The sequence below is a fragment of the Peromyscus eremicus genome, chromosome 5, assembly GCF_949786415.1.
Source record: "Peromyscus eremicus chromosome 5, PerEre_H2_v1, whole genome shotgun sequence".
NCBI lineage: Eukaryota > Metazoa > Chordata > Mammalia > Rodentia > Cricetidae > Peromyscus > Peromyscus eremicus.
The window spans coordinates 41127179-41151006 of record NC_081420.1 but is presented as its reverse complement, the minus strand read 5'-3'; the positions used below and the strand labels follow the sequence as shown (position 1 = coordinate 41151006).

General features: G+C 41.6%; 1 protein-coding gene across 1 annotated transcript in view; it reads left to right on the top strand.

Annotated features, from left to right (window-relative positions):
* The window catches only part of Aoah (acyloxyacyl hydrolase), a 209211-nt gene that overhangs the window by 112288 nt on the left and 73095 nt on the right, over positions 1-23828 (top strand). Inside the window, exon 12 of the mRNA XM_059262392.1 lies at positions 21511-21602. Coding sequence (XP_059118375.1) covers positions 21511-21602 — 92 coding nt within the window. The remainder of the gene's footprint in view (positions 1-21510; positions 21603-23828) is intronic.

Here is a 23828-nt window from a genome sequence, read left to right as displayed (position 1 = left end):
GAACATGAGGAAATGGGATGGTCAAGATGGAGGAGGGATGGAGTAGGAGAGCAATGACAGAGGTATCTAGATAGAGAGAGCCATTATGGGGGAAGGGGAAAAGCTAGTGTAACTTGGGCTGTTTGGGGGACCTCTGGCAGTGGGATCAGGATCTATCCCTGATGCATGAGCTGGCTTTCTGGAGCCCATTACCTATGGTCGGATGCCTTGTTCACTCTTGACGCAGGAGACTTGGTCCTGTCTCAACTGAATGTACCAGACTTTGCTGACTCTCCATGGGAGGCCTTACCCTTTGGAAGGAGGGGATAGGGGTGGGTTGGGAGGAGGAAGGCTGGGGGGGAGTGGGAGGAGGGATGAGAGGGGGATCTGTGGTTGGTATGTAAAATGAATAAATTTTTTAAATAAAAAAGACAAAAAAAACATAAAAATCAATGTAAAGGGCAAAAATGTTAATATAATATGTGAAATTTTAAAACTGCTAGGATAAATCACTTTAAGATATTGACATAGGCAATAACTTTTTTGAATGGGACTCCAACAGCACAAGAAATATCAATCAAGAACTATAAAATGGAATTACATGAAATTAAGAAACTTCTTTATATCAAAGGAAACCATAGAGTAAAGAGACATCCACAGAATGGGGAAAAAAATCTTTGTAAACTATACATCAGATGGGAGATTAATATCAAAGATAATAAAGAACTAGGAAAATGAATCATCCAAAAAAATCATGCTATCAAATATGGGTTAATGAGCCGAATAGACAGAATAGAAGAAATCAAAATAACAGTAAATACTTTTTAAAAGCTCAATATCCTTAGCCATTGAGGGAATGTGAATTTCAAAACTGACTTAAGATTTCATCTCACTGAAAATTTCAAAGAATTACTTTTTTAAAAAGATTCCATCTCTCCCTAGTCAGAGTGACTATTGTCAAGAGAACAGATTCTGGCAAGGCTGTGGAGAAAGAGGAATCCTTATTCACAGCTGGTGGGAATATAAACTGATGTAGCTACCATAAAAATGAATATGGAAGCTCCTCAAGAATCTGAAAAGAGAACTACCATGAATGAGCTATCTTACTCTTGGGTACATATCTGAAGGATTCCAAGTCAACATACCACAGAGGTGCCTTCATCTCTGTGTCTATTACTGAGCTACTCACAATATCCAGGAAATATCTTTGAGAAATGACTGGATTAGATGAGCCCTGGCATAGTGGTGTACACTTTTATATTAGCACTCAGAAAGCAGAGGCAGATAGATCTCTTAAGCATTAGAGGCCAGACTGGTCTACACAGAGAGTCTCAGGCCAGGCAGGGTTTCGTAGTGAGTCCATGTCTTTAAAAGGAAGGGGTGGGCAGTTGATGTGGAACTAACAATGAATGAATGTAATCAGAACTTACAAATCTTATCAATGTGGTCACAATACTATGAGTAGAAAGACAATGGTGTATTTTGTATCATTTTTGTCTTCTGTTTTAAGCTGTTGGTATTTTGGGATTCCTAAAAAGGTCTTCAGGTTAACATTCCTCTGCAGGCTAAAAGTCAGCCCAGCCACTTACATCATGGACCACTTGCTTGTATAGTATACCACCTCATAAGAGTGAAATAGGACAAGAACAAACGAGGTATCTTTTTTTTCTTTCTTTTTTTTTTTTCTTTTTTTTTTTTTTTTTTTGGTTTTTCGAGACAGGGTTTCTCTGTGTAGCTTTGCACCTTTCCTGGAACTCACTTGGTAGCCCAGGCTGGCCTCGAACTCACAGAGATCCACCTGGCTCTGCCTCCCAAGTACTGGGATTAAAGGCGTGTGCCACCACCGCCTGGCCCAAACGAGGTATCTTAATTAGTAAGTTGATATTGAAAATAAATTTTCATCACCCAGTTATCACAATAGCCACCAAACATTCTAAATGGCCAGTGACTTCAAACAACTGTGATTTCTTCTCACATAACTATGAGTTACCTGGAGTCACCTATCTAGATCAGGTTCTGTTGGTTTTAGACCCAAGTTCCGTATTAGACCCTGGTCAGCTCCATATGTGGTTTGTCTTTCATAGGTAGACAGTCTGTCCAGAGCAGAGTCTTCTCAAGAGTATGGCAGAATGCAGGAGGCCAGTACACTCTGCACAAGCACACTTACTACATCATGTCCTCCACTAAACCGGAAGTGACCATCGGTCACATTCACATGACAACAGTCCAGCTCAAAGGAGAAGGAAGTCTAGCTGCCTAAAGTGGGAGATGGAAAGGAGTAAGGATTTGCTTTGTTGCTTTTGTGAATTACACATGTTGAGTTGAGCTACCATTGAGAGCACAGACCACTCTTCCTGGTTTTATTCTCTGCAGCCATCTGTAACTCCAGTTCCAAGGAATTTGATGCCCTCTTCTGGTCTCTGAGGGCATGGAACACATGTGATGCACAGACATACAAGCAAGAAAAATACTTATATACATAAAAAATTAAAATGAGTAAAGACTAGTTTTTTAAAAAATTATGAATGTCAAATATGTATTGAATGAAAAGATAAAAATACAGATATTATTAAGAACTTGCTTTAAAAAAAACTCCTTTATTCTGTCAGCTAGAGAAAATTATCCTAACATTTAAATAGCAAAACTGTTTTTCAAATGTTTTTAAATGTAGTAACAGGAAAGAAGACACTGATAATAGACTAATTTTGTGAACCATCTATCACCACATATCTTGGACTGTTCTTGGTACTTCTCCCTCTTTTCCACTGCATCCTCACGATACATATATCTGCATCTATGCATATGTATGTGTTCAGTCACTGGAAAATTCCAGTTTGTCAGTTAGCACTCAGTGTTGCCCTTATCCATGTTTCTATTTAGTCTGTAGCTGATTGGCTTTATTGATGCTCCACAATGCCCTTTTCAGTGAACATGCTGTAATGTACCAAACCATTGACCCGTAACTGGATGTTGAGCTGCTTCCTGGTTTTCTTTGGGACTATAATGAATTATGCTCCCTGAAAAAGCACTTCCTATCTTGAAGAATTATTATGTACAGAATTTCACCATTTATAAAAGGAGTCAGCCTAGGTATGAAAATTATGTCCAGTTGATATACATGAGGTATGTTGAGCTCAGCGGTCTTAGGTTTCTGTTGTTTGGCTTTTAGTGATTGTGACACGTGTTAACAGTATACACTACACCTCAAGCGGTATTTCTAGAGTCATCCTAGGCAGGCCCAGCCTCAGAGCACTGTCTGTGCAATGATTAAATCAACAAGCGCTATCGTTGAGCCCCCTGTGCCCTAAGCCCTGTGATGGAAGGAAGTCAGGCCCTCTCTGAGCTCACTTACTCGTAAGAAAAGGCACACTAGCAATGGCAACTCCAGGCAGTCCATGCTGGGAAGTGCACCTGCCCCCACCATGAAGGGAAGGCTTCCTGGAAGAAGAAACCCACATTTTAAATGGAAGGATGCGTTGGGGGCAATTGTATGCTCACAGAACTAGGAAGAAGTGTCTCAATGGTGGAAAAACCACACAAAGGCTTTGAAGCAGGAAGTCTGATGAAGTTTAACTGAAACTCACAAAACACAGGGAGGAAAACCAAGAGTAGCTAGGAAGGTGTGTGGGAGGTGGGTCTTCAGGGGCCTGGAAGCCACATTGAGGAATGCATACATAGTTCATCCAGAGCTCTTAAAGCTGAGAAATGCACTCATCAGATTTGAATTGCAGAAAATTCTTTGTGATTTCAGTGGTTAGGGCAGATTAGTTTGGATGTAAACTCAAGCAAGATAAACTTGGCCTAGGAGGCTGTTAGACTTGTAGCAAAGTATCATAAACTGGAAAGTAAGAAATAAAAAAGCAGATCACTCTGATGCCATCTAGAATAAAAACAGGCATGCATCCTGATGACCATTGCTAAAGAGATCACTATGTTTCCATCACTGTAACAAAACACCTGAAATAATTAACTTTTGAAGAGAAAAGGGTTGGTTAGTTTTGGACCTTTCAGTTCAAGATTGATTCGCCCATTGTATCAAGACTTCTGAGACAGCACAGTGAGAGCATGTCACAGAGCAACAATCTACTCCATGACCAGGAAGCAAGTAGTCAAAGGCTCTTACTGTCCCCTTCAGGGGCATACTATCAGTGACCTGGGGAGTGCCTGTTAGTCCCTCTTATCCAAGAGTCTACTACCTCCCAACAGCACTCAGTTGAGCACCCAGCATTTAACATATAGGCCTTTAGGGAACTTACACATACATGTGTGGTGTCTTCAGCAATAGGAGCCATCCCTCAAGCCCCTAAGAGGCAACCAAAGGCCACATCAATCGTCATCAATAGTTTATATTGCTTAGGGGATCATGTGGACTGCCCTGACCCATCATTTGAATGGAGTTTTCTCATGCCCAGTACTGGGGGTTTCACTAGTTTATGGTTCTTGTGGGGAGCATTGTCAACCCAAGTGGTGTAATTCCTTTTATATAGATATAGATGATACAGATATAGATAGGTACTCATTCTTATAGATATTATGCATAATTTTAGGTCAATATAAAATAATATGATTCCTTGAGGCTTTATCAAACAACCTTGTGGTACCTGACTCTTGTCCCTCCTTCTCTTGAAACCATATACACACAAACAACAAAAAGAATGACTCAGCCAGTTGTATTTGTTTGTGCATACATATACAAGCATACATATGTCTATGTAACATTAATAATCAAAGAATGAGAGGCTATCAACTTGAAAGTGGGGAAAGGAAGTGGGAAGGCCCTCGAGGGGAAAAACGGAGGGGAAAAATTGATGTAATTATATTTCAATTAAATATATATTTAAAATTAATAATATATTTGAAAAATGTTGACAATTATATAAAAGTCTGGATAAAAAATTATTTAATATTTTGTGATAGTACAATTTCTATCACAACTGCTCAGCTTTGCTGTTATATGAAAGCAGCCACAGACAATATGTAAGTTAATTAATGTGGCTGTGATCCAGTAAAATGTATTTCCAAACCAGGAAGTTGGCAGGATCTAGACCATGGACCAAAATGTCCTGTCCAATAATGACTTCCTATAAGAGGAATTGGTGAGCACATGTTTAGGGCTATGAGAAAGCAAGCCATTCTGTCCCTTATGAGAGCACCCAGCATGCCTTGCCTTTGTTTTCCAGTACGAGACAGAAAATATCCTGTCCCCGTCTCTACACTGGAAAGAAAGTATCCACTATGGGCTTTCCTGCAGCATCTTCTCTACCCTGACCTGCCACCCTCTAGTTAGGCAGCTCACACCCCAGAGGCCTGTTCATGGTAAATTAGGTTAGGAGTGTGTTCATCTGGAAAGATATTTGTAGCTCAGTAACCGGCGAGTGGCAAGGGCCACCCTTATGGTTCCCAGCTTCATTCATCTGAGGGCCAAAGGATGGTTCTGCCCCTTCCTCCCTTGATAAACAGCCCTGGCTTCTCTCCAGCATGTCTAAACCTTGGTGATCAGGTACAAATCAAACTACCTGTCTCAGAAGGAAGACCTCAATTTAGAAAGGTTTCAAAGAAAAATAGAGACAATCAAAGAATGTGAATGCTGCTGTTGTAGACTTTGTTTTGTTTTGTTTTTCCTTCAAAGTAAAAACAATCACAGCTCGGGTTGCTGTATCAGAAAAGAAGACAAGGTTGAAAGATTACATAGAGGCCAACAGTAGGTACCACCCTCCTGCTTGCTCGCCCATCTGCTCAAATGTTATTTTCAAAAGAGTAAATGCTGCCTCTCATTGAACCGGAATTGCATGATGGGTTGGGGAAGAAAGGGGAGGAAGAGAAGAGATTTGGAAAAAATCAATTTCTCCAATGTTTGTTTTGCTTGTGAAACTGTTGCTTGTCCTATATAACATCTTAGCATGACCCCTGACGGCTGTGGTCTGCAGGGTAAGGAGCACAGATTGAATTTCATGCTGTGTCAAGGACAAAATGAATCCTTAATCTGGCTGCAGAAAATGCATATTCACCGGAGAGCAGGCAGCTTGGTGTTTAAGCCTCAAGTGCTTCATTCCTCTTTGAGATGATTCTGTCTGTCAGCTCAGTGACTCTTTATTAGCCCACAAGCAGCACAGACAGCATCAGGCCTCCTACCTCGCTCCCTCACTCCTCTTGCTTCCCATATTCTGGATATATCAGGCACTTAAAAAGCTTCCACCATGCATAAAAGCAGATTTTCATGGTGCCCATAAAATATGGAAATTCAATCTGAGTTAACTGCATGTCCACTCCTTAAATATCTGAGCATTTTGAGTACTTTTTAAATTATTTTTTAGAATGAGAAAAGGCTGTTGTGTGATAAAAACTGGACAAAATTACATTTCCTGCCTGTCTGACATCTTGCAGGGCAGCAGAAGAAAGATGCTAAACGGTGAGAAGTAATTCTTCAATTCTGGTTACCACTCATTTATTCTGGCAGAGAAAGACAATTGTGTTAGCCACGGTGAGCTCCTTTCTCCAGCAGCCATCAGATCACAAGATAAACAGCATTCTTCTGCTCCCTTGCCCTATTCTTGAGTCTGGGTGACATGGCCTATTCTTGGCTTCTATGCCCTTCTCACTGTGCTCAGAATGAGCACATCGGTAGATCTTTTCCTTCCAGTATGGGTGCAAATCTAGACTCACCATTTCAGCCCCTACTGCCTTCTGTGAGAATTTAAATGCCAAGTACCCATGGTTATGAAAATCTTCAAGATGGAATTATTTTAAGGCCTGTCTTAGTTAGGGTTTCTACTGCTATGAAGCGACACCATGACCATGGCAATTCTTATAAAAGAAATTATTTAATTGGGGTGGCTTACAGTTCAAAGTTTCAGTCCATTATCATCATAGTGGGACATAGCAGCATGTAGGTAGACATGATGCTGGAAAAGTAGCTGAGAGTCCTACATGTTGCAGGCAACAGGAAGTGGTCTTCGTATCACACTGAGGAAAGTTTGAGCAAAAGAGACCTCAAAGCCCACCCCCACAGTGACACACTTTCTCCAACAAGGCCACACCTCCTAATGGTGCCACTCCCTTTAGGGGCCATTTTCTTTCAAACTACCACAAGCCCCATACCTCTGAAAAGCATTTGTAATTACTTTGCCCACATGCCTGCTCTCCCAAACAGTACGTGGTGAGTTTCACAATGTACCAGTCTATTCCTGTGCTACCAATTGAGCTACTAGGACTAGAGAACAATTACTTGTCCTTGGGTTACTCATATCTACACTTGACTTCACTCACTTCCAAATTAACCACTAAATGGATCTCATTTAATTTCTCAGGGAAAACTCCAAGGATCTCAAATCCATTGGGACATAAAAAGGGATTGGAGAGATGGCTCTGCAGTTAAGAGCACTGGCTGCTCTTCCAGAGGACGTGGGTTCAATTCCCAGCACCCACATGACAGCTCACAGCTGTCTGTAACTCCAGTTGCAGGGGATCTGACACCCTCACACAGACATACATGCAGGCAAAACACCATTGCACATTAAATAAATAAATTAATAAATAAATAAATAAATTAATTAATTAATTAAAGAACATTAAATAAATAAAATTAAAGTAATTGAAATGATTTGGTATTTGAAAAAATGTTTGGCCTCTCTAGCCTTCAGGGAAATGAAAGTTAAAACTGCTTTGGGATTTCATCTCACCAAAATCAGAATGGCTGTCATCAAGAGAACCTATGACACACGCTGCCAAGGATGAGGGTAAAGAGGAAGCTGATGCACTTTGGCAGGACAGTAGACTGGTACAGGCACTGTGAAAGTTAATGTGGAGGTTCCCCCAACAATGAATAGAACTACAATATAGTGACTGTGTGACTATACCATTATTGTCTCTGCCTAAGCTCATGCCACCATACCTGGTATGAGTCTTGACAATTAAATAATTCTCCCAAAGCCTTCATCTAAAATTGTTGGCATTAGGTATCAGGTTTTAAATATGAATTTGGAAGGGATATCAAAATTCATATAATAACAAATGTAAAAATGAGATAATATATAACTCAGTGATATGTGTTCATATTATTATTATAGTTGCAAATTTATCTTCCCAGCTAGATTTTTAAGCTCCCTGAGAGTGTGTTTTTCACTCCTAGAGTCCCAGTCATTTCTCCTTATCTATTTTTCTCTAATCTTTAATAATGAAGTAATGGGTACATGTCTTTCCAACCACAGACTGTACTCAGTTTCTACTGTAGCCTAATGAGATCTTCTTACTAGGTTATGGACAATGGTAGGGAAGGGAGGCAGAGAAAGTATTTTTGTACCAAGATCTCTCCATGGATGTGTGGTGCCACATGATCTTAGTATGTAGTGTAGATCAGTCTCAAAACACAAAAATGATAGCAATATATCAATGACCAAAATATCAAGGTTCCACCATGACAAATGGGAGTAATTACCTCATAAAAGTGTAAGATGTTCTCTTACCCTTGTTTTGCCAAGTCAGAACCCAGCAATGAGAAATCAGCTGTGAAACAGAGTGAACTCTCACCAGACACAATACAGACTACCATAATCTTGGACTTCCCAGACTCCCTCCAGAATAAATTTCTGTTGCTTATAAGGCACCCAGTCTAAGGTATTTTGTTATAGCAGCTTAGTGGACTAAAATAGGATCTTAAAAGCCACCTGAGAGTTAGAAAGACTGTTGCCACTCACCAGTTGTTTTAAAGTAGGCTTTATTTGGATGGAGTCATGTTTGCTCATTTTCATACTGTGTAGGGTTGCATTGCAACCAAAATGAGTAACCACAATGGAGAAAAGATGGTCATATGAAGCTTATAATACCTATGGTCTGGTCTTTCTCAGAAAGGTTTGGCCAACTTCGCCATATTGCTAGCATATTGGGGACAATTAGTTGAGAATACACAAAGTGGATGATAGTGTGGAAGAGGACATGCAAGGGAAGAGAGTGGGAAGTCCAGGTAGGACTCAGGATTTAGTTAACTTCTGCTCCATGAGCAGCAACTGGCCAACAGAAATGGTGTAGTAGGAGGAAGATTATATGACAAGGCTTAGCATTATGAAGGGGAAGTGGAGGCTCAGGGGACAGCAGGTGTTTGGGTAGGGTAGGATAAGGGACAGAGAAGGTGCTGGGGAAATGAACAAGGCTCTAAGGAATAACAGCAGTACCTACCCATTGATGAGCATTTATCAAACTTGGCCAGTCACCATAGTCATTTGGGACCCTTAAAATGTAAGATTCTAGGGCACCATGATAAGCCTGCCCAATCAAGAGCTGTACCCTAAAGAAGCTCGCACAAGATTCAGGGAGATGGGCAAGAAGAGGAGGAGGGAAGTGGTGAAAGGCTAATCAAAACTAAGGATGTGTGAAAAGCCCTTATGGAAACCCAGTATTTGATATGCCAATTTAAAAATATAATTTACAGTAAGCAGTTTGAATGGAGGGACCCTGCCTGGGCAGACAGTGCTTCCTCAGAGGATATGGATCATTAAGTAAAAACATCAATGGCAAGTATTGGCTATCTCCCTACATGGATGCTCCAAAGGCCCCCCAAACAACACATGCTATTGCTATTGCTCACGATTGCCTATCATAACTAGATGGTAAGACCTAACTGTGGAAGACACAGTACACTTTGGATACAGGACATAGAAAAATCAAGCTGATATTGACCTGAAAGTTGTCTCCATGCTAGTTAGTTTTCATATTGCCAAAAGGTGCTACAAGGAATGCGAGAGGAGAAAAGGCATCAATGAACTTACCCAACAGTGGACCCTGCATGCTACGTCCTGGAAAAATATATCACTGGTATCATCGTGGTACGATTGTTGTGGGATAACTAATCCCTTTATGATTGCATTTGAGGCCTGGTGCACAGAAGAGAATTCATGCTTGATACTATAAACAGGTTCAAAAGTCATTGACTTGGGAAGTCATAGGTTCTGGGGATATGGAGAGGAACCCACTACCTGTTGTTTTACTGAACAGACATGCCAAGCTGCTTCCTAAATATTTATGTTTGTACTGATGCATTAGTGATGTTCTCAACCTTGGTCAGAAAAGCTTCTTTTTGTAGTGGGGAACAGTCAATGCAGAGAGTCAGGACTGTTCAAAGTTCTAAAAATAAATTACAGTTGAATGCTCAGCCCTAAATAGGATTACTATACCAACTTCTGTAAGGTTTAGGAAACATGATGTGGAAGGAAAACAGAATGAACACAAGAGCTGGAGGGTGAGAAAGAGGGCTGTGAAATGCTGTCTTCTGGACACAGCACAGCTGATGAATGAACTCACTGCAGCTATGGTTATCTGCACAAGACCTGGACAAGGTCAAGCCAATCAAAACTCCCAGCATGGATAGAGAAAGGGTTCATGAGACCCACCCCTATCACAGGAGCTATTGGCAATTGATTGCGCTGGAGGAGAAGCAGTCATTTTTCTTTAGGGGTATGTCCACTCATTGGTTAAAAAATGTGCCAGCAAGCAGCATTAATTGGACTCAGTGAGTTTTCAAAAGAAAAGAAAAAGACATTTAAGTGGAGGGGAACATTTTGGGGGCATCCAGAAGGAGTGGAGGGGGGCTAGTGATCAAGACAAATTGTATATATATATGAAATTGTCAAATAATAAGTAAAATATTTCTTAAAATAAGCTCCTACAAGATTCTGGCCCATAATGGCTTAAAAGAGTAGGAGGAGAAGGGAGGAGCAGGGCCACTGAACAGGGGCTAAGGCAATAACCAAGGTTCATGAAGAGTGTGTGACTCAGTGCACTTTCTACTGTAGGTGATAAAGACCATGGCCAAAAACAACCCAGCCAGGAAAAAGTTTGGTTAGCATATCCCAGATCCCAGTGCCCTGAGGGAAGCTAATGCGGGAACTGAAGGCAAGAACCTTGAGGCAAGAACTAAAGCAGAACCCTGGAGGAATGCTGCTTGCTAGCTTTCTCCACATAGCTTGCTCAGCTTGCTTTCTTATACCACCCAGGACCACCTGCCCAGTGGTGGCACTACCTCAGTGTGCTGGGTCCTCCCAAATCAATCATTAATCAAGAAAATGCTCTACAGATTTGCCTACCGGCAATCTAGTGGAAGCATTTTCTCAAATGAGGTTCCTCTTCCCATGTGTGTCTTGGTTTACATTGTACTGTCAAAAAAACAACTGCCACAGTGTGCAATAGTGCATTGTGACATCACAATAATGTATTGTGATAAGGTAATAGAAGGAAAGAAGGAAATGAGAGCATTGTTTGTGATCAGTACAGTGAGAAGAGAGAGCCCAGCTCAGGTGGACATGGTTATTAGGCGGGCCTAGTAAGATCTCTCAGTTCTTACATCTCTAACTTGAATGAAAACTTGGATTTCATCTAGCATCCAATTCCATATATTATCTGGGGGATTTGGGAAGGATTTTGATACCCCAGATGATTTAAGTGGAACTGCTTTAGAAATAACCAAACCTGGGACTAGAGAGATGGGTCAGAGGTTAAGAGCACGTGTTCTTCCAGAGGACACTCCTTGGTGGCCCACAACCACCTTTAATTGCAGTTCCAGCATATCTGATGACCTCTTTTGACCTCTGCTGGCACCAGGCACACATTCATATACATAAAATAAACAAACCTGAGACAAAATACATAACCAAACTTTTGCAAAGATCAAAAGATGAAAATTTTATGAAAAACCATTTTGGTTGCTTTTTTCTGGCCCTTGAAGAATTTATTTTTCTGTTTATGAGAAAAAATTCAGTCCCCCATAAAAGAACTGATTTCTGGGGGTTTTTTGCATAAAAGTAGGACATTTTAAACTCCTATTTTCTTGTTTTTATGAATCTGGATAGAATTCTCCAATCACCCATAAAAATAAAGTGAAAAATGAAATAAAATAAAAAACTGGTGGGAGAAATGGAGTTGGGCAAAGTCCAGTTGTACAATGTTCTTACTTAGTATGAAGCAGTTATAGAAATTCATCCTTCACCTCATTAATTGGAGAAATAAAACATAGGGTTAGAATTTAAATGATAAATTGTAGAAAAGGGAAAAAAAGAGATGATTCAAAGATCTGACAAGGTGAAAAAAAAGCAATTAGGCAAAAAAAATGCAAGGTTAAATGCTCCCTGCTATTCTATGTTCTTCATATTTTTCATCTGACTATGTTTTTCCTGCCCTCTTAAGCCACAGGGTCAAAAAGACGACTCCATCCTTGAAGCCTTAGTGGGCACCATGATAGATGACCACAGCTGAAGTTTAAGTGGGCATCATTATAGATGACTCAGTTGAAGTTTTAGTGGGCATCAAGATAGATGACCACAGTTGAAGTTTTAGTGGACATCGTGGTAGATGACTCACAGTTGAAGTTTTAGTGAACATCATGGTAGATGACTCACAGTTGAAGTTTTAGTGAACATCATGGTAGATGACCCACAATTGAAGTTTTAATGGGCACTGTGATAGACAACCCACAGTTGAAGTTTTGGTGGACATCATGGTAGATGACCTATATTTGAGGTTTTAGTGGGCACCATGATAGATGACCACAGTTGAAGTTTTAGTGGACATCATGGTAGATGACCCACAGTTGAAGTTTTAATGGGCACTGTGATAGATGACCACAGTTGAAGTTCTGGTGGGCACTGTGATAGACAACCCACAGTTGAAGTTTTAGTGGACATCATGGTAGATGACCTACATTTGAGGTTTTAGTGGGCACCATGATAGATGACCCACAGTTGAAGTTTTAGTGGACATCATGATAGATGACCACAGTTGAAGTTTTAGTGGGCACCATGATAGATGACCCACAGTTGAAGTTTTAGTGGGCACCACAATAGATGCAGAGGGGCTGTTGCTATTGGTCTGCTTACCTGTAGCATGGTTTAAGCTAATAAATGTGAAACATTTGTTGCACTAGGTTTGCTGGTCTCCTTTGCACACAGCACAGTGAGTTTAATCTTGTGGTTTACATCTGGCACTACCAGTGTTTGAACTTCTTTCTCCCTCTCTTCTTTGCACTCTCTTCTAGCCTTATAGGACTCACTGTTTTCATCTGCTCTAGCCAGTATAACGAAATATCTTACACTGGATAATTCATGCATGATAGCAGCTTATTATCCACAATTATGAACACTGAGAAGTCCCAGATGTTTAGTCTCTGCTGAGGGTTTGCTGTCTGTTTCAAAGATGGTGCTTTTAGCTGTCTTCTCAGTTGGTGAAAGGGGACAAAGTGGAATGTGTCAGGTTTTCTTATAAGGGCACTAATTCCATTCACAACTGTAGAGATCTGGTGACTTACTTTCCAAATGCTCCAATTCTTAGCACTCTTGGCATCAGGTGTGAGTTTAACATATGAATTTTTAGGAGGCCACTTAGACCTTAGCATTCACATTAGACATATGCTTACAAGATTCCTTCCCACTGAACCGCCTGTAACATATACTTTTTGCGTGCTGCCACAGTGTCCTGGACTTTCCTAATTTTCACTGAACATTTGCAAATTAAACTTCATGCACATTTAACTTTTCTAAATGCTTCTATCAACCAGTAGGTGCCTTAGTAAATGTAGTTTTATTAGTAATAAAGTTGTGGCACAGAGAGGTGAAGGAATACCTTAAAGGATGGGAATCTCTCATCAGCATCCCTTATACAATGGATTCCATAAGGCAGCAACTCTGGTGTGATACTTGAGGTCTCCCTTCCTCCCTCCCTCCCTCCCTCCCTCCCTCCCTGTAGCTGGAGAGTTTTCTCTCTGGGTCCCGCCAAACCCTGGCAGTCCGACGCCCACTTATAAAATAAACATCCTTCCTGGCTCACCATAGTAGCTCAAACACGCAGGCTGCCGCTAACTTCAAAGAAACAACTAGGAACTGTTTTTAGCTCCGTTTTAGAATCTTTTTACTCAAGTTTTAGGTGGAAACTGTTGTCCCACATTGGGCACCATTTGTAGCTAGAGTTTTCCTGCCTGGCCCATGGTCAGGAGAAATCTCTGACACCCGCCAGTCCCACAGCCGCTCAGATCCAAACAAGTAAACACAGAGACTTATATTGCTTACAAACTGTATGGCTGTGGCAGGCTTCTTGCTAACTGTTCTTATATCTTAAATTAATCCATTTCTATAAATCTATACCTTGCCACATGGCTCGTGGCTTACTGGCATCTTCACATGCTGCTTGTCCTGGCAGCGGCTGGCAGTGACTCCCTGACTCAGCCTTCCACTTCCCAGAATTCTCCTCTCTCCTTGTCCCACCTACACTTCCTGCCTGGCCACTGGCCAATCAGCATTTTATTTATTGACCAATCAGAGCAATTTGACATACAAACCATCCCACAGCAACACACAGACGCTTATATTACTTAAACTGTTTGGCCTAATGGCTCAGGCTTCTAGCTATCTAGTTCTTACATCTCAAATTAATCCACTTCTATAAATCTGTACCTTGCCACATGGCTCATGGCTTACTGGTATCTTCTAATGCTGCTTGTCATGGCGGACGCTGGCAGTGTCTCCCTTCGCCTTCCTGTTCTCTCAGTTCTCCTCTCTGTTAGTCCCACCTATACTTCCTGCCTGGCTACTGGCCAATCAGTGTTTTATTTATTGACCAATCAGAGCAACACATTTGACATACAGACCATCCCACAGCACCTCCCTCCCTTCCTCCTTCCTTCCCTCCCTCTCTCCCTTCCCCCATGAGTGTGAGTGTGAGTGTGTGTGTGTGTGTGTGTGTGTGTGTGTGTGTGTGTGTGTGTAGTGAATCCTAACTCTACAGGGATCTTCCTTCAATCTCATGCATCCTGGAGTATAAAGCATACAAAGCAAACTCACAAAGTCAAACTTCTTTGTTGAAATTTAAACATCAAAATGTTATTTTATGACAACTGTGGTACGTAATCTAGCCTGAGATCCCAGGAGAAGGAATTGGGTGATATATTTATTCGCTTTTCTATTCCCAGAACTCCATGTGCCCATCATAGATCTCTACCATGACATGTTCATTGTCACAGTGCTTCCTGTCCCCATTGAAGCCAGAGCAGATTCTGAGCATCTGAAGGTGGGGTCTCTTTCTATCTGTTTGGAGCCACATAATGTTTTAGTTTTTATCCCCAAAATACGCATTCTACACTCTTCATATGTTAGATGTAGCCTCCATAAAAAGAAAACAGAATTGAAAGAAGTGAACTGAGAATCTGTGAACTTTTTTCCCAAAGTTCAGAGACTAACAGACCAACCAAGGTAACTTAAAACTCTTTTCAAAAATTAGCACTCCAATTCAGCCAATTTTGATTTCATAGAATTTTGAAACTTGTGAGGACTGTATATACACATATAAGTACTAAGAATGGGCATAGTGAAGATCATCTCTGCGCCAAGCCTTTCTCTCCCTAATTCCATCAAGCTAGGTTCAAATCCAGCCCTATTACTTATCAGCTCTGTTGCCTGGGTATAGCATCCAAACTTCCTTAGTCTTGCTCAGCTGAGCCCTTGTGGGACCTAGACCTTATACCACATGGTACAAGGGATTTTTTTCTGTGAAAAAAGATATAGAAATACTCTGAGGACCACATCAGCAGCCATAGGATCCAGGGTGGAAAGGAACCTTTCCCACTCATCTCACTGGGTTAGTGACTGAACATCAATTAACTGCTGTTTGGTTGAAGGTGATGTCTCGGCTCCTTTTCAGAAAGGAATATTGAGAAGAGAATATTGTTGGTGTGTGTTCACAAAGTTCTCTTATCTTTTCCTTTTCATTCAAGAAGCAGTAGTGTAACCCAGGCTGGCCTCAAACTTTCAGTTCTCATGCCTGGGTTACAGCTATTCACCAACAGATCCTGCTGAGTTCTAGGAGATGGCAGAAAAGAAAGGAGGAAAAGAGAGAGGGAAATTCTTGCTCCACAGTGTTCTGTTATTAATTTAAACATTTTTTGCCCATTTCCTGTCTCTGTACCTGGCATGTAAGAGGACTTCAATGCTAGTTACTTACCCTGTCTGAAAAATGCAAACATCACCCAGAAAACAGCATATTCTAGTGCGCTTGCTGATGGGTACCATTTGGTTACAGAATGCATTCATGTAGCAAAGCCTGAAGGAATGGGGCCAGAGCAGGGAAGTGTGCAAGAAAGTCAAGGGAGCTCTTTAAGTTGGATAATTTCATATTTGTATAAGAAAAGGCATTTGGGTAGTAACAAGGATGGAGGACTTGAACAGTCAATTGGCAATATGGTGATACTTGGGAACTGAAAAGCCTTTAGCAAGAGAAGCTCACATGCACCACCTGCATCATGATGAAGGAACTGCAGGCCAGTGAAGTTGGGAAATCTATGATCCTAAGGTCTTTTTGTTTCTGATTCTTCAGCCTTGAGGAACCAACTCAACAGCTACTTCTTTCTTTCTAAACCAACAATTCCTTTTTGTATTCTTTAACTGTTCAGTTCCTGGTAATTGAATATAAAAGGCCTATTTAACTGATATTTTTCATATCGTTTTTTTTTTTTTCCTGATAATGGTTACCCATATATACCTTCAAATGACATTATACTGTTTGAAAATAATCCGTTCAGGTCTAAGCCAGTTATGGATGTTAGGAAAGAGAATACTTTATGAAAACTGCCTACAGTCTTGCGGGATGGAGAGGACAAACTGCATGCCTTCAAAGAGCTTCCTTTGTCGTCGTTGGAGGACAGACAGAGCCAGATGACACGTGGTTGATGTCACTGTTCTTTCTCTCACTAACAAAGCTTCAGAGGAACCCAACACCAGCTTGCTGACTTGATGGCTTCAAACAGTCATGAATCAGGGGTGATTTGGGTTGGAGACTATGAAGATACATTGTATACATTTATGAAATTGTCAAAGAGCAAGTAAAAATTACTCTTTAAACAAGGATGACTGGACTGCTACTCACATCACCAGGGAGGCTACCTGGAAAACAGGACCCCAAGAAAGACACGGGGATCGCCCAATGACAGAGATATGGAATGAGATCTACATGAACAGCCTGGACATGAGTGGGGGTAGTGAAGGGCGAGGGTCGAGGGAAAGAGAGCTTGGGGGAGCGGGAGATCCCAGCTGGATCAACAAAAGAGAGGGAGAACAAGGAATAGGAGACCATGGTAAATGAAGACCACATGAGAATAGGAAGAAGCAAAGTGCTAGAGAGGCCCACAGAAATCCACAAAGATACCCCCACAACAGACTGCTGGCAATGGTCTAGAGACAGCCCGAACTGACCTACTCTGGTGATGGGATGGCCAAACACCCTAATTGTCGTGCTAGAAACCTCATCCAACTACTGAGGGATCTGGATGCAGAGATCCATGGCTAGGCCCCAGGTGGATCTCTGGGAGTCCAATTAGCGAGAATGAGGAGGGTTTATATGAGCGAGAATTGTTGAGACCAAGGTTGGATAAAGCACAGGAACAAATAGCCAAATGAACGGAAACACATGAACTATGAACCAATGGCTGAGGGGTCACCAACTGGATCAGGCCCTCTGAATGGGTGAGACAATTGATTGGCTTGATCTGTTTGGGAGGCATCCAGGCAGTAGGACCGGGTCCTGTGCTCATTGCATGAGTCAGCTGTTTGAAACCTGGGGCCTATGCAGGATCGCTTGGCTCGGCCTGGGAGGAGGGGACTGGACCTGCCTGGTGAGTCTACAAGGTTGATCTCAGTCCTTTTGCCCTGGAGGAGGTGGGAATGGGGGGTGAGCTGGGGGGAAGGTGAGGGGGGCCGGAGGGGGGAGAACAAGGGAATCCGTGGCTGATATGTAGAACTGAATTGTATTGCAAAATAAAAAAAAATTAAAAAAATTACTCTTTAAAAACTAGTCATGAATCCAAATTATTGTATTTTTCTTAATGGTTATTAGAATTTTTTAAAAACTGGTTTTTCTCAATATATGAAAACAAACACAAACAACGTTAAATGAAACTGCTACAAAAACTAGTATAAATATGTTAATTACAACATATAAATTCAGTCATGTCATTGGAAAATACAGAGGAAAACATGAAGCAATGTACTAGTCGGCCTGACCCTCTCTGAGCAGTACAAGTTCTTTTAACTGGAAAATTTTCTGGGTAAATATAGTCTTTCCACATTTGTGCACTTAAGATACATTTAGGAGACTTTCAAGAATATGAATGCTCAAGAGGAATAAACAGGAGTTGATGAGGGAAATTTTCATTTGCCTTTCTCCTGCTGGAAATGCCTTTGGTATAATGTTGCATGAACATGGCTTTTACTGTTTAATATGATTTAAATGTTCTCTTTTTGCTTGGGATTTTCACACATGTGTTATTAATGGCTGTTGCTTTTCATTTTTATCTACCAAGCTAACTAAGGAAGTGGGAGGTGGGGATCTGTGGGTGCTGCTGTGGTGCTACTCAAATCATTTCTGTTATCTGACAATAAACTAAACTCCTTGAAGCCTGGAACAATCCTCTTAGAAAAGGGCGGCTCATCCTAAGCACATGCTGTGTACTGTGTTGGTCTTTCAACTGGCTACCCAATTCCTCACTGTGTCTTCAGATCTTTCCCAAAGCCCTGCTGAGTCAGACAATACTTCTGAAGCCAAGGAACTGCTAGAACTGTGTCTTCCTTGACAAGCTTCTTCCAGAAACAGTCAGGCTTTGCCAAAATACCATGAGTGAAATCTAAAATATTCAATGAGGGAGACACAGCTCTAAATTATTTTGAAGTTATTCAAATCACCGGGGTTAAATCTGTGCATCTGGTCTGCCCAAGACTTCCAGGGCTACAGCCATGGAATGCGAGCTCCCTGGGGTTCCAGCTGCAATTCAGCACCAGCTGCTGTCCAGCACAGCTTAAATGCTAATTAATACAGCTAGCACCAGAGCAGTTTGGGCTTCCTGTATACTAGCAAGGATTTCAGGAACTACCCCCAGTAAATGAGACCCAGTTCTCCGGAGAAATGAGCTGAAGGAATGCTGGGGGCTTGAAGATCACAACTCCAAAGACACTATCAACTGCCCTTTCCCCACATGTCCTCCAAATCCCCTCAACATGTCCTCTTCCCCAGTCATTTGACTAGTTGGGGAAAACCGTGAACAGTGGCTGCATAGAGTATAGAGCCATGTGTCAAGGTGCTGTATTCAAATCATAGAGTGTGCTGCCCTTGTAGAGCTAGACATAGATCTGATTCCCGGGGTGAAGTCCTTCCCTTGCTAGTATTTTTCAGAATGCTCTTCTCCTTCACTATTATTTTAAGACAGAGTACTAGCCAGTTCTCCCCATGCTGGTAGAGTTCTTGTCTCACTCCTTATTGTAGAAGAAAGAACAGCCCCATCAGACCCCAAAATCTAGTTCCATCTGGGTTTCCAAGTCAGTGACCACTTTATAGACAGAGAAAAGGGTGAGGGTGGAGGGTAGGGGAGGAGTGCATTCCTCCTCTTAACTTTTAACACATCTTAGGGAGAACCAGCTCATAAATTCTGCCTACATCTCACAAGCCATTTGCTTACTCATATATCTGCTTAATACAGCTTATGAGTTTTATCCACTCTGTTTGCTTTCCTTGCCTTCTCTAGCAGAATTGAATATTCCCAAATCCTACAGCAAACATGCATTGTAAGCAAAAAGATATAGGGGGAAAGCAAAACAGACAGAGGAAGGCTTTGCCCCACAGTGGTAGAAGAAATAGAAGCCATAACATAGAGTAGCTGAGTCCTAGTAGTAGAGGAGTTCAGAGCAGAATGTGTGAGTGGGAAGCGCCAAGGTGACAAAGTTTCAGTCATGGATTTCTTGCTCCTCTAAGGTAATTCTAGGAGCCTCTTTTCAAAGAATCCATTTGTGTTCTCTGAAGGAGGTAACTCCCAGTCAGTGCAGCTGTACCTCAGGAAGCTGTCCTTCTTCACCATGCCCTTCCTCTTCCAGCGCCCTGTGCTGGAAACCACCGTAAGGTAAAGGTCAGGATGGGGGAAAGATGCAAAGCAAGACGGGAGGATCGTGGCTGCACTTGAACACCTCTTAGTTACGTGGCTAATTTTGACAAGTCAATCGACATAGTAGAGGGCTTCCAAACACATCTGTTTAGGTACGTTCCCTCTAGAAATTGGGCTCCTAGAAGGATTTGTGCCAGGAGCCACTTATAAAAGAAATAATAAGCAGTCACAGCGGAACAGTTTTCTTCCACAAGTTCATTCCAGCCACAGAACTATGACTGAAATGACCATTCCTGGAACATTCCAGGCCATAGGTTCTCAACATTTTGCAGTAGTCACAGGGAACATAAGTCCATTTTCTATTGCTAATGATGATAAAGACTGGATAAACTCTAAAGAGGTTTACTTTAGCTTCTGCCTCTGAAGGTTCAAGGTCTAGGGGTTACATGTGGTAACCTCCCCTTGATGGCAGTGCTGAGGTAGTATGAAACATATGGTGACTGTGAACAAACGTGTGTGTGCCTCCCCTTACAGAGATGACAGCATTCAATCATGGATTTCCACCCTAGTGACCTTACCTAACCCTAATTATCTCCTCAAAACCCTACCTCTAAATAGTCTGGTTCTGTTTGCTCTCTGGATGCCTCCCACTGGGGATTAAATTCTAACAGGAGTTTCAGAGGTTACACACCATATTCACACCACAGGAGGTGTGCAAATCTTCTGAGATGATAGTGTTAGAACAGATCTTGGATCCCCAAAAAAATGACTACAAAATCCAAAGTATTTTGGCAAGAGAAAGGTTTGATTTCCCCCCCGAAGGGTGTGTGGTCATGCCAAATCAAGCAGGCAAGCACACCCAGCATCGGGCCCACTGGGCTTTTACTCCTAATGCAGAGAGGTCCTGTGCCTCACTGTGAGTGGTCAGAGTGTGGCCTCACACTCTCATGTGATTGGCCGACTCACAGAGGTGCAGCTGATAAGCCAAGAACAGCTTTGGAAAAGGGCATGCAACCTTGAGCGCATGTTTTGATTTCAAAATGTGTAGTCCCTGGAGGAATTTGCTGAGTGGTTTCTTTATCATTTTTAAAGTGCAATTTTGTCTTATTTAGCCCTTTGATGGAAAAGACAGAACATTTTGTTTCTAGTTCCCACAGTAGGACATATTGAATATAGCTGCATATTTATGGGGAAAGAAGCCACAGCCTGATTCTCAGAAGTGCTTCAGAGTCTGAGGGTCCAGAGGCATTGCCTTAGTGACTAGGGACATTCTGCTTGACTTTCAATACTGTTTTCAGGGCAATTACTTTTTAAGCAGTCAACTTTCTGATGTTCTCAACTGAAAGATGTAGGAGACCTCAGAATATTTCAGGATTAGAGATTTCCTGTCCCAGTGCATCCCTCTCAAATGTGTGAGACTCCACGTGTTCCTCTTACTTCACAGGACTAATAGAAGCCAGTGATTCCTACTATTGTGAATTCTCAGGTGACAGCCAGACATGAGCCATCTTCTTTAAATGCCAAAGGCTCAGAAAGACAGACAGATGGAGAACCAGCTTATGCTGTGGGTATTCTCATCACCAACACAAAACAAGTGACTATCTGATAATAACTAGTTTATTATTTCTTTCCTTTAGAAATCCTTCTTCAATTTGCCATCAGCTCTGACCGACGAGCTCAACTGGCCCCAACTCTCTGGTGTAACTGGATTTCTGAACTCCACTAGCGGGTATGTTTGCACACTCACACACTGTTTGCACACACACACACTGTACACTCACAAATAGTAGCTTACCTGCATAAGGAGAGAATAGGAGATAGAGCTTACTCCCACACTGTTGAAATAAGAATCATTTTGAGTTGCTTCTAGACTATGAATGACATATCCAAATTATGCCACTGACATGGTCCAGCCACTGTAACAGGCTATGGTCTACATTGAAGAGGGAATGTTCCTGCTGGGGGCTGCAATTTACATCTGATAGAAAATACTCAAACACAACAGTGAATTTTTCTGACTGCACATTTGATTCAAGAAACTATCAGTAACAAAAACAATAGATAAAATTAATTTTCGAGTCATGGGGTCTGTTAATTATCCTGGCTTCAGTGCTCTGGATTTGAGCACAGGTCATGACTCAATAAATCAGTTTGCCATGAGTGATGGATGTTGACTGAGAACCCAAATAGTGTATCCCAGGGCTACACCCAGCATGGACACCTAAGATGCTATGGAGGTTTGCAAGCATTTCTATATGATAGAAAGTCCCAGGTATGAAAGGTAACATCTCTCCCAACATGCTAATATTTACAATTGGCAATAAGCGTAAAGAATATGGCAGGTGAGTGACTTCTTTGTGTAAACAGAAGAGGGAAGAGCAATGGCAGGAACATGACCAGCCCTCTCCAGCTCAGGCAATAGCAAGAGAGCCAGAGGGCAGCAGAAGTCAGGCCATGGCAATGACGGGAGGATAAATGTGAGCAGGCCTGGTTTCCAAAGCTGCAAACAGCAGAACGCCCAAGAGTCTGCCATTTATAGTTTTAACAGGTTTTTTTTATTGTTTGACAAAGAACATCACATCCCATAAATAATGCGTTTATTACCTGTACTCATTCACTTGAAAAATACTTACCAAATACTTACCATAAATTAGACATGGATACCATAGGACTTTTCATGGTGAATAAGATGTGTCCTTTCCTGCAGTCAATTACAATAAACAGTATAGATGAGACAAAGGGAATATAATGACAACATAGGTAGATATGCCAATGGCAGGTTTGGTACAGAGCCAGTGGGCTCAGTGGGAAGGTGCTTGTGAAAACTATCCATAGTCTTGTGGGGTGCAGAGCAAGGAGCCCAGGCTCCAAAAGAGACTGGGGTCATAAAATGGGTAGAGAAGAAATTAGGAAATATAACCAACTTTAAAAAAACCACAGTCATAATTCTATAGGACCTGTCTGTGAATATAAGGAAAGCAGAGCTGTGTTTTCAAATTACGTTCCATTGTCAAACTTAACTATTTTTTTAAGTTAGTTCTTGTCATGTATGTAAAATTTTCTAATAATTAGTAAGTGGGGTTAGTAAGAAGTAACTGTTAGGATTAAGTACTGGGAGTACCTTGGCGGGTTTTAGGGTCAAGGAATGCTCAGTGATCACACCATGGAGTGGGGACAAGAGAGAGACAGATAGACAGAGCAAGAGAACAAGAGCATGATCTGTGACGGAGGGGACCTTTAATGGCCTTTGGTAACTGATGATGACCAAGCTGCTAACACTGAGTTACTGAAGTCAGGCTAAGGGAGTGCCTGATTTCTAAGACAAAATATATAAACAAAATAAAAAATAAGATAAAATTTATAAAAGAAGAAGAAGAAGAAGAAGAAGAAGAAGAAGAAGAAGAAGAAGAAGAAGAAAAGAGAGAGAGATCGAGCCCTGACACAACACCTCTAAATATGCTTCTGAGTCCATTTTCTGTTGACCATCTACTTCTGGGCACACAGCCTATTCTTAAGAATATACTTTGTTTCCCTAGTGAAACTTCCTAGAAGAATACTACATTTTCATTTACAAGTAGTTTTCAGTTGGACGTAGTTTTTGAGTTAGAGTTAGGGGGCGTGTGTCTACTTCTCCGTTCAGCTCTAGGACTCCATCTGGTTCACATCCATGCAGGCTCTGTGAATGCTGCTTCAGTCTCTGTGAGTTCATATGAGCTTTGATCATGTTGCTTTAAAGGGACTGTTTTCTTGGTGTCCTCCATCCCCTTTGGCTCTTACACTCTTTCTGTCTCTTCTTCCACAGGGATCCCTGAGCCCCAAGGGGAGGGATTTGATGGACATCCCATTTAGGGTTGAGTGTTCCAAGGTTTCTCACTCTCTGCATAATGTCTGGTGGTGGGTCTCCATATTTGTTCCCATCTGCTGCAGAAGGAAGCTTCTCTGATGACGGCTGAGC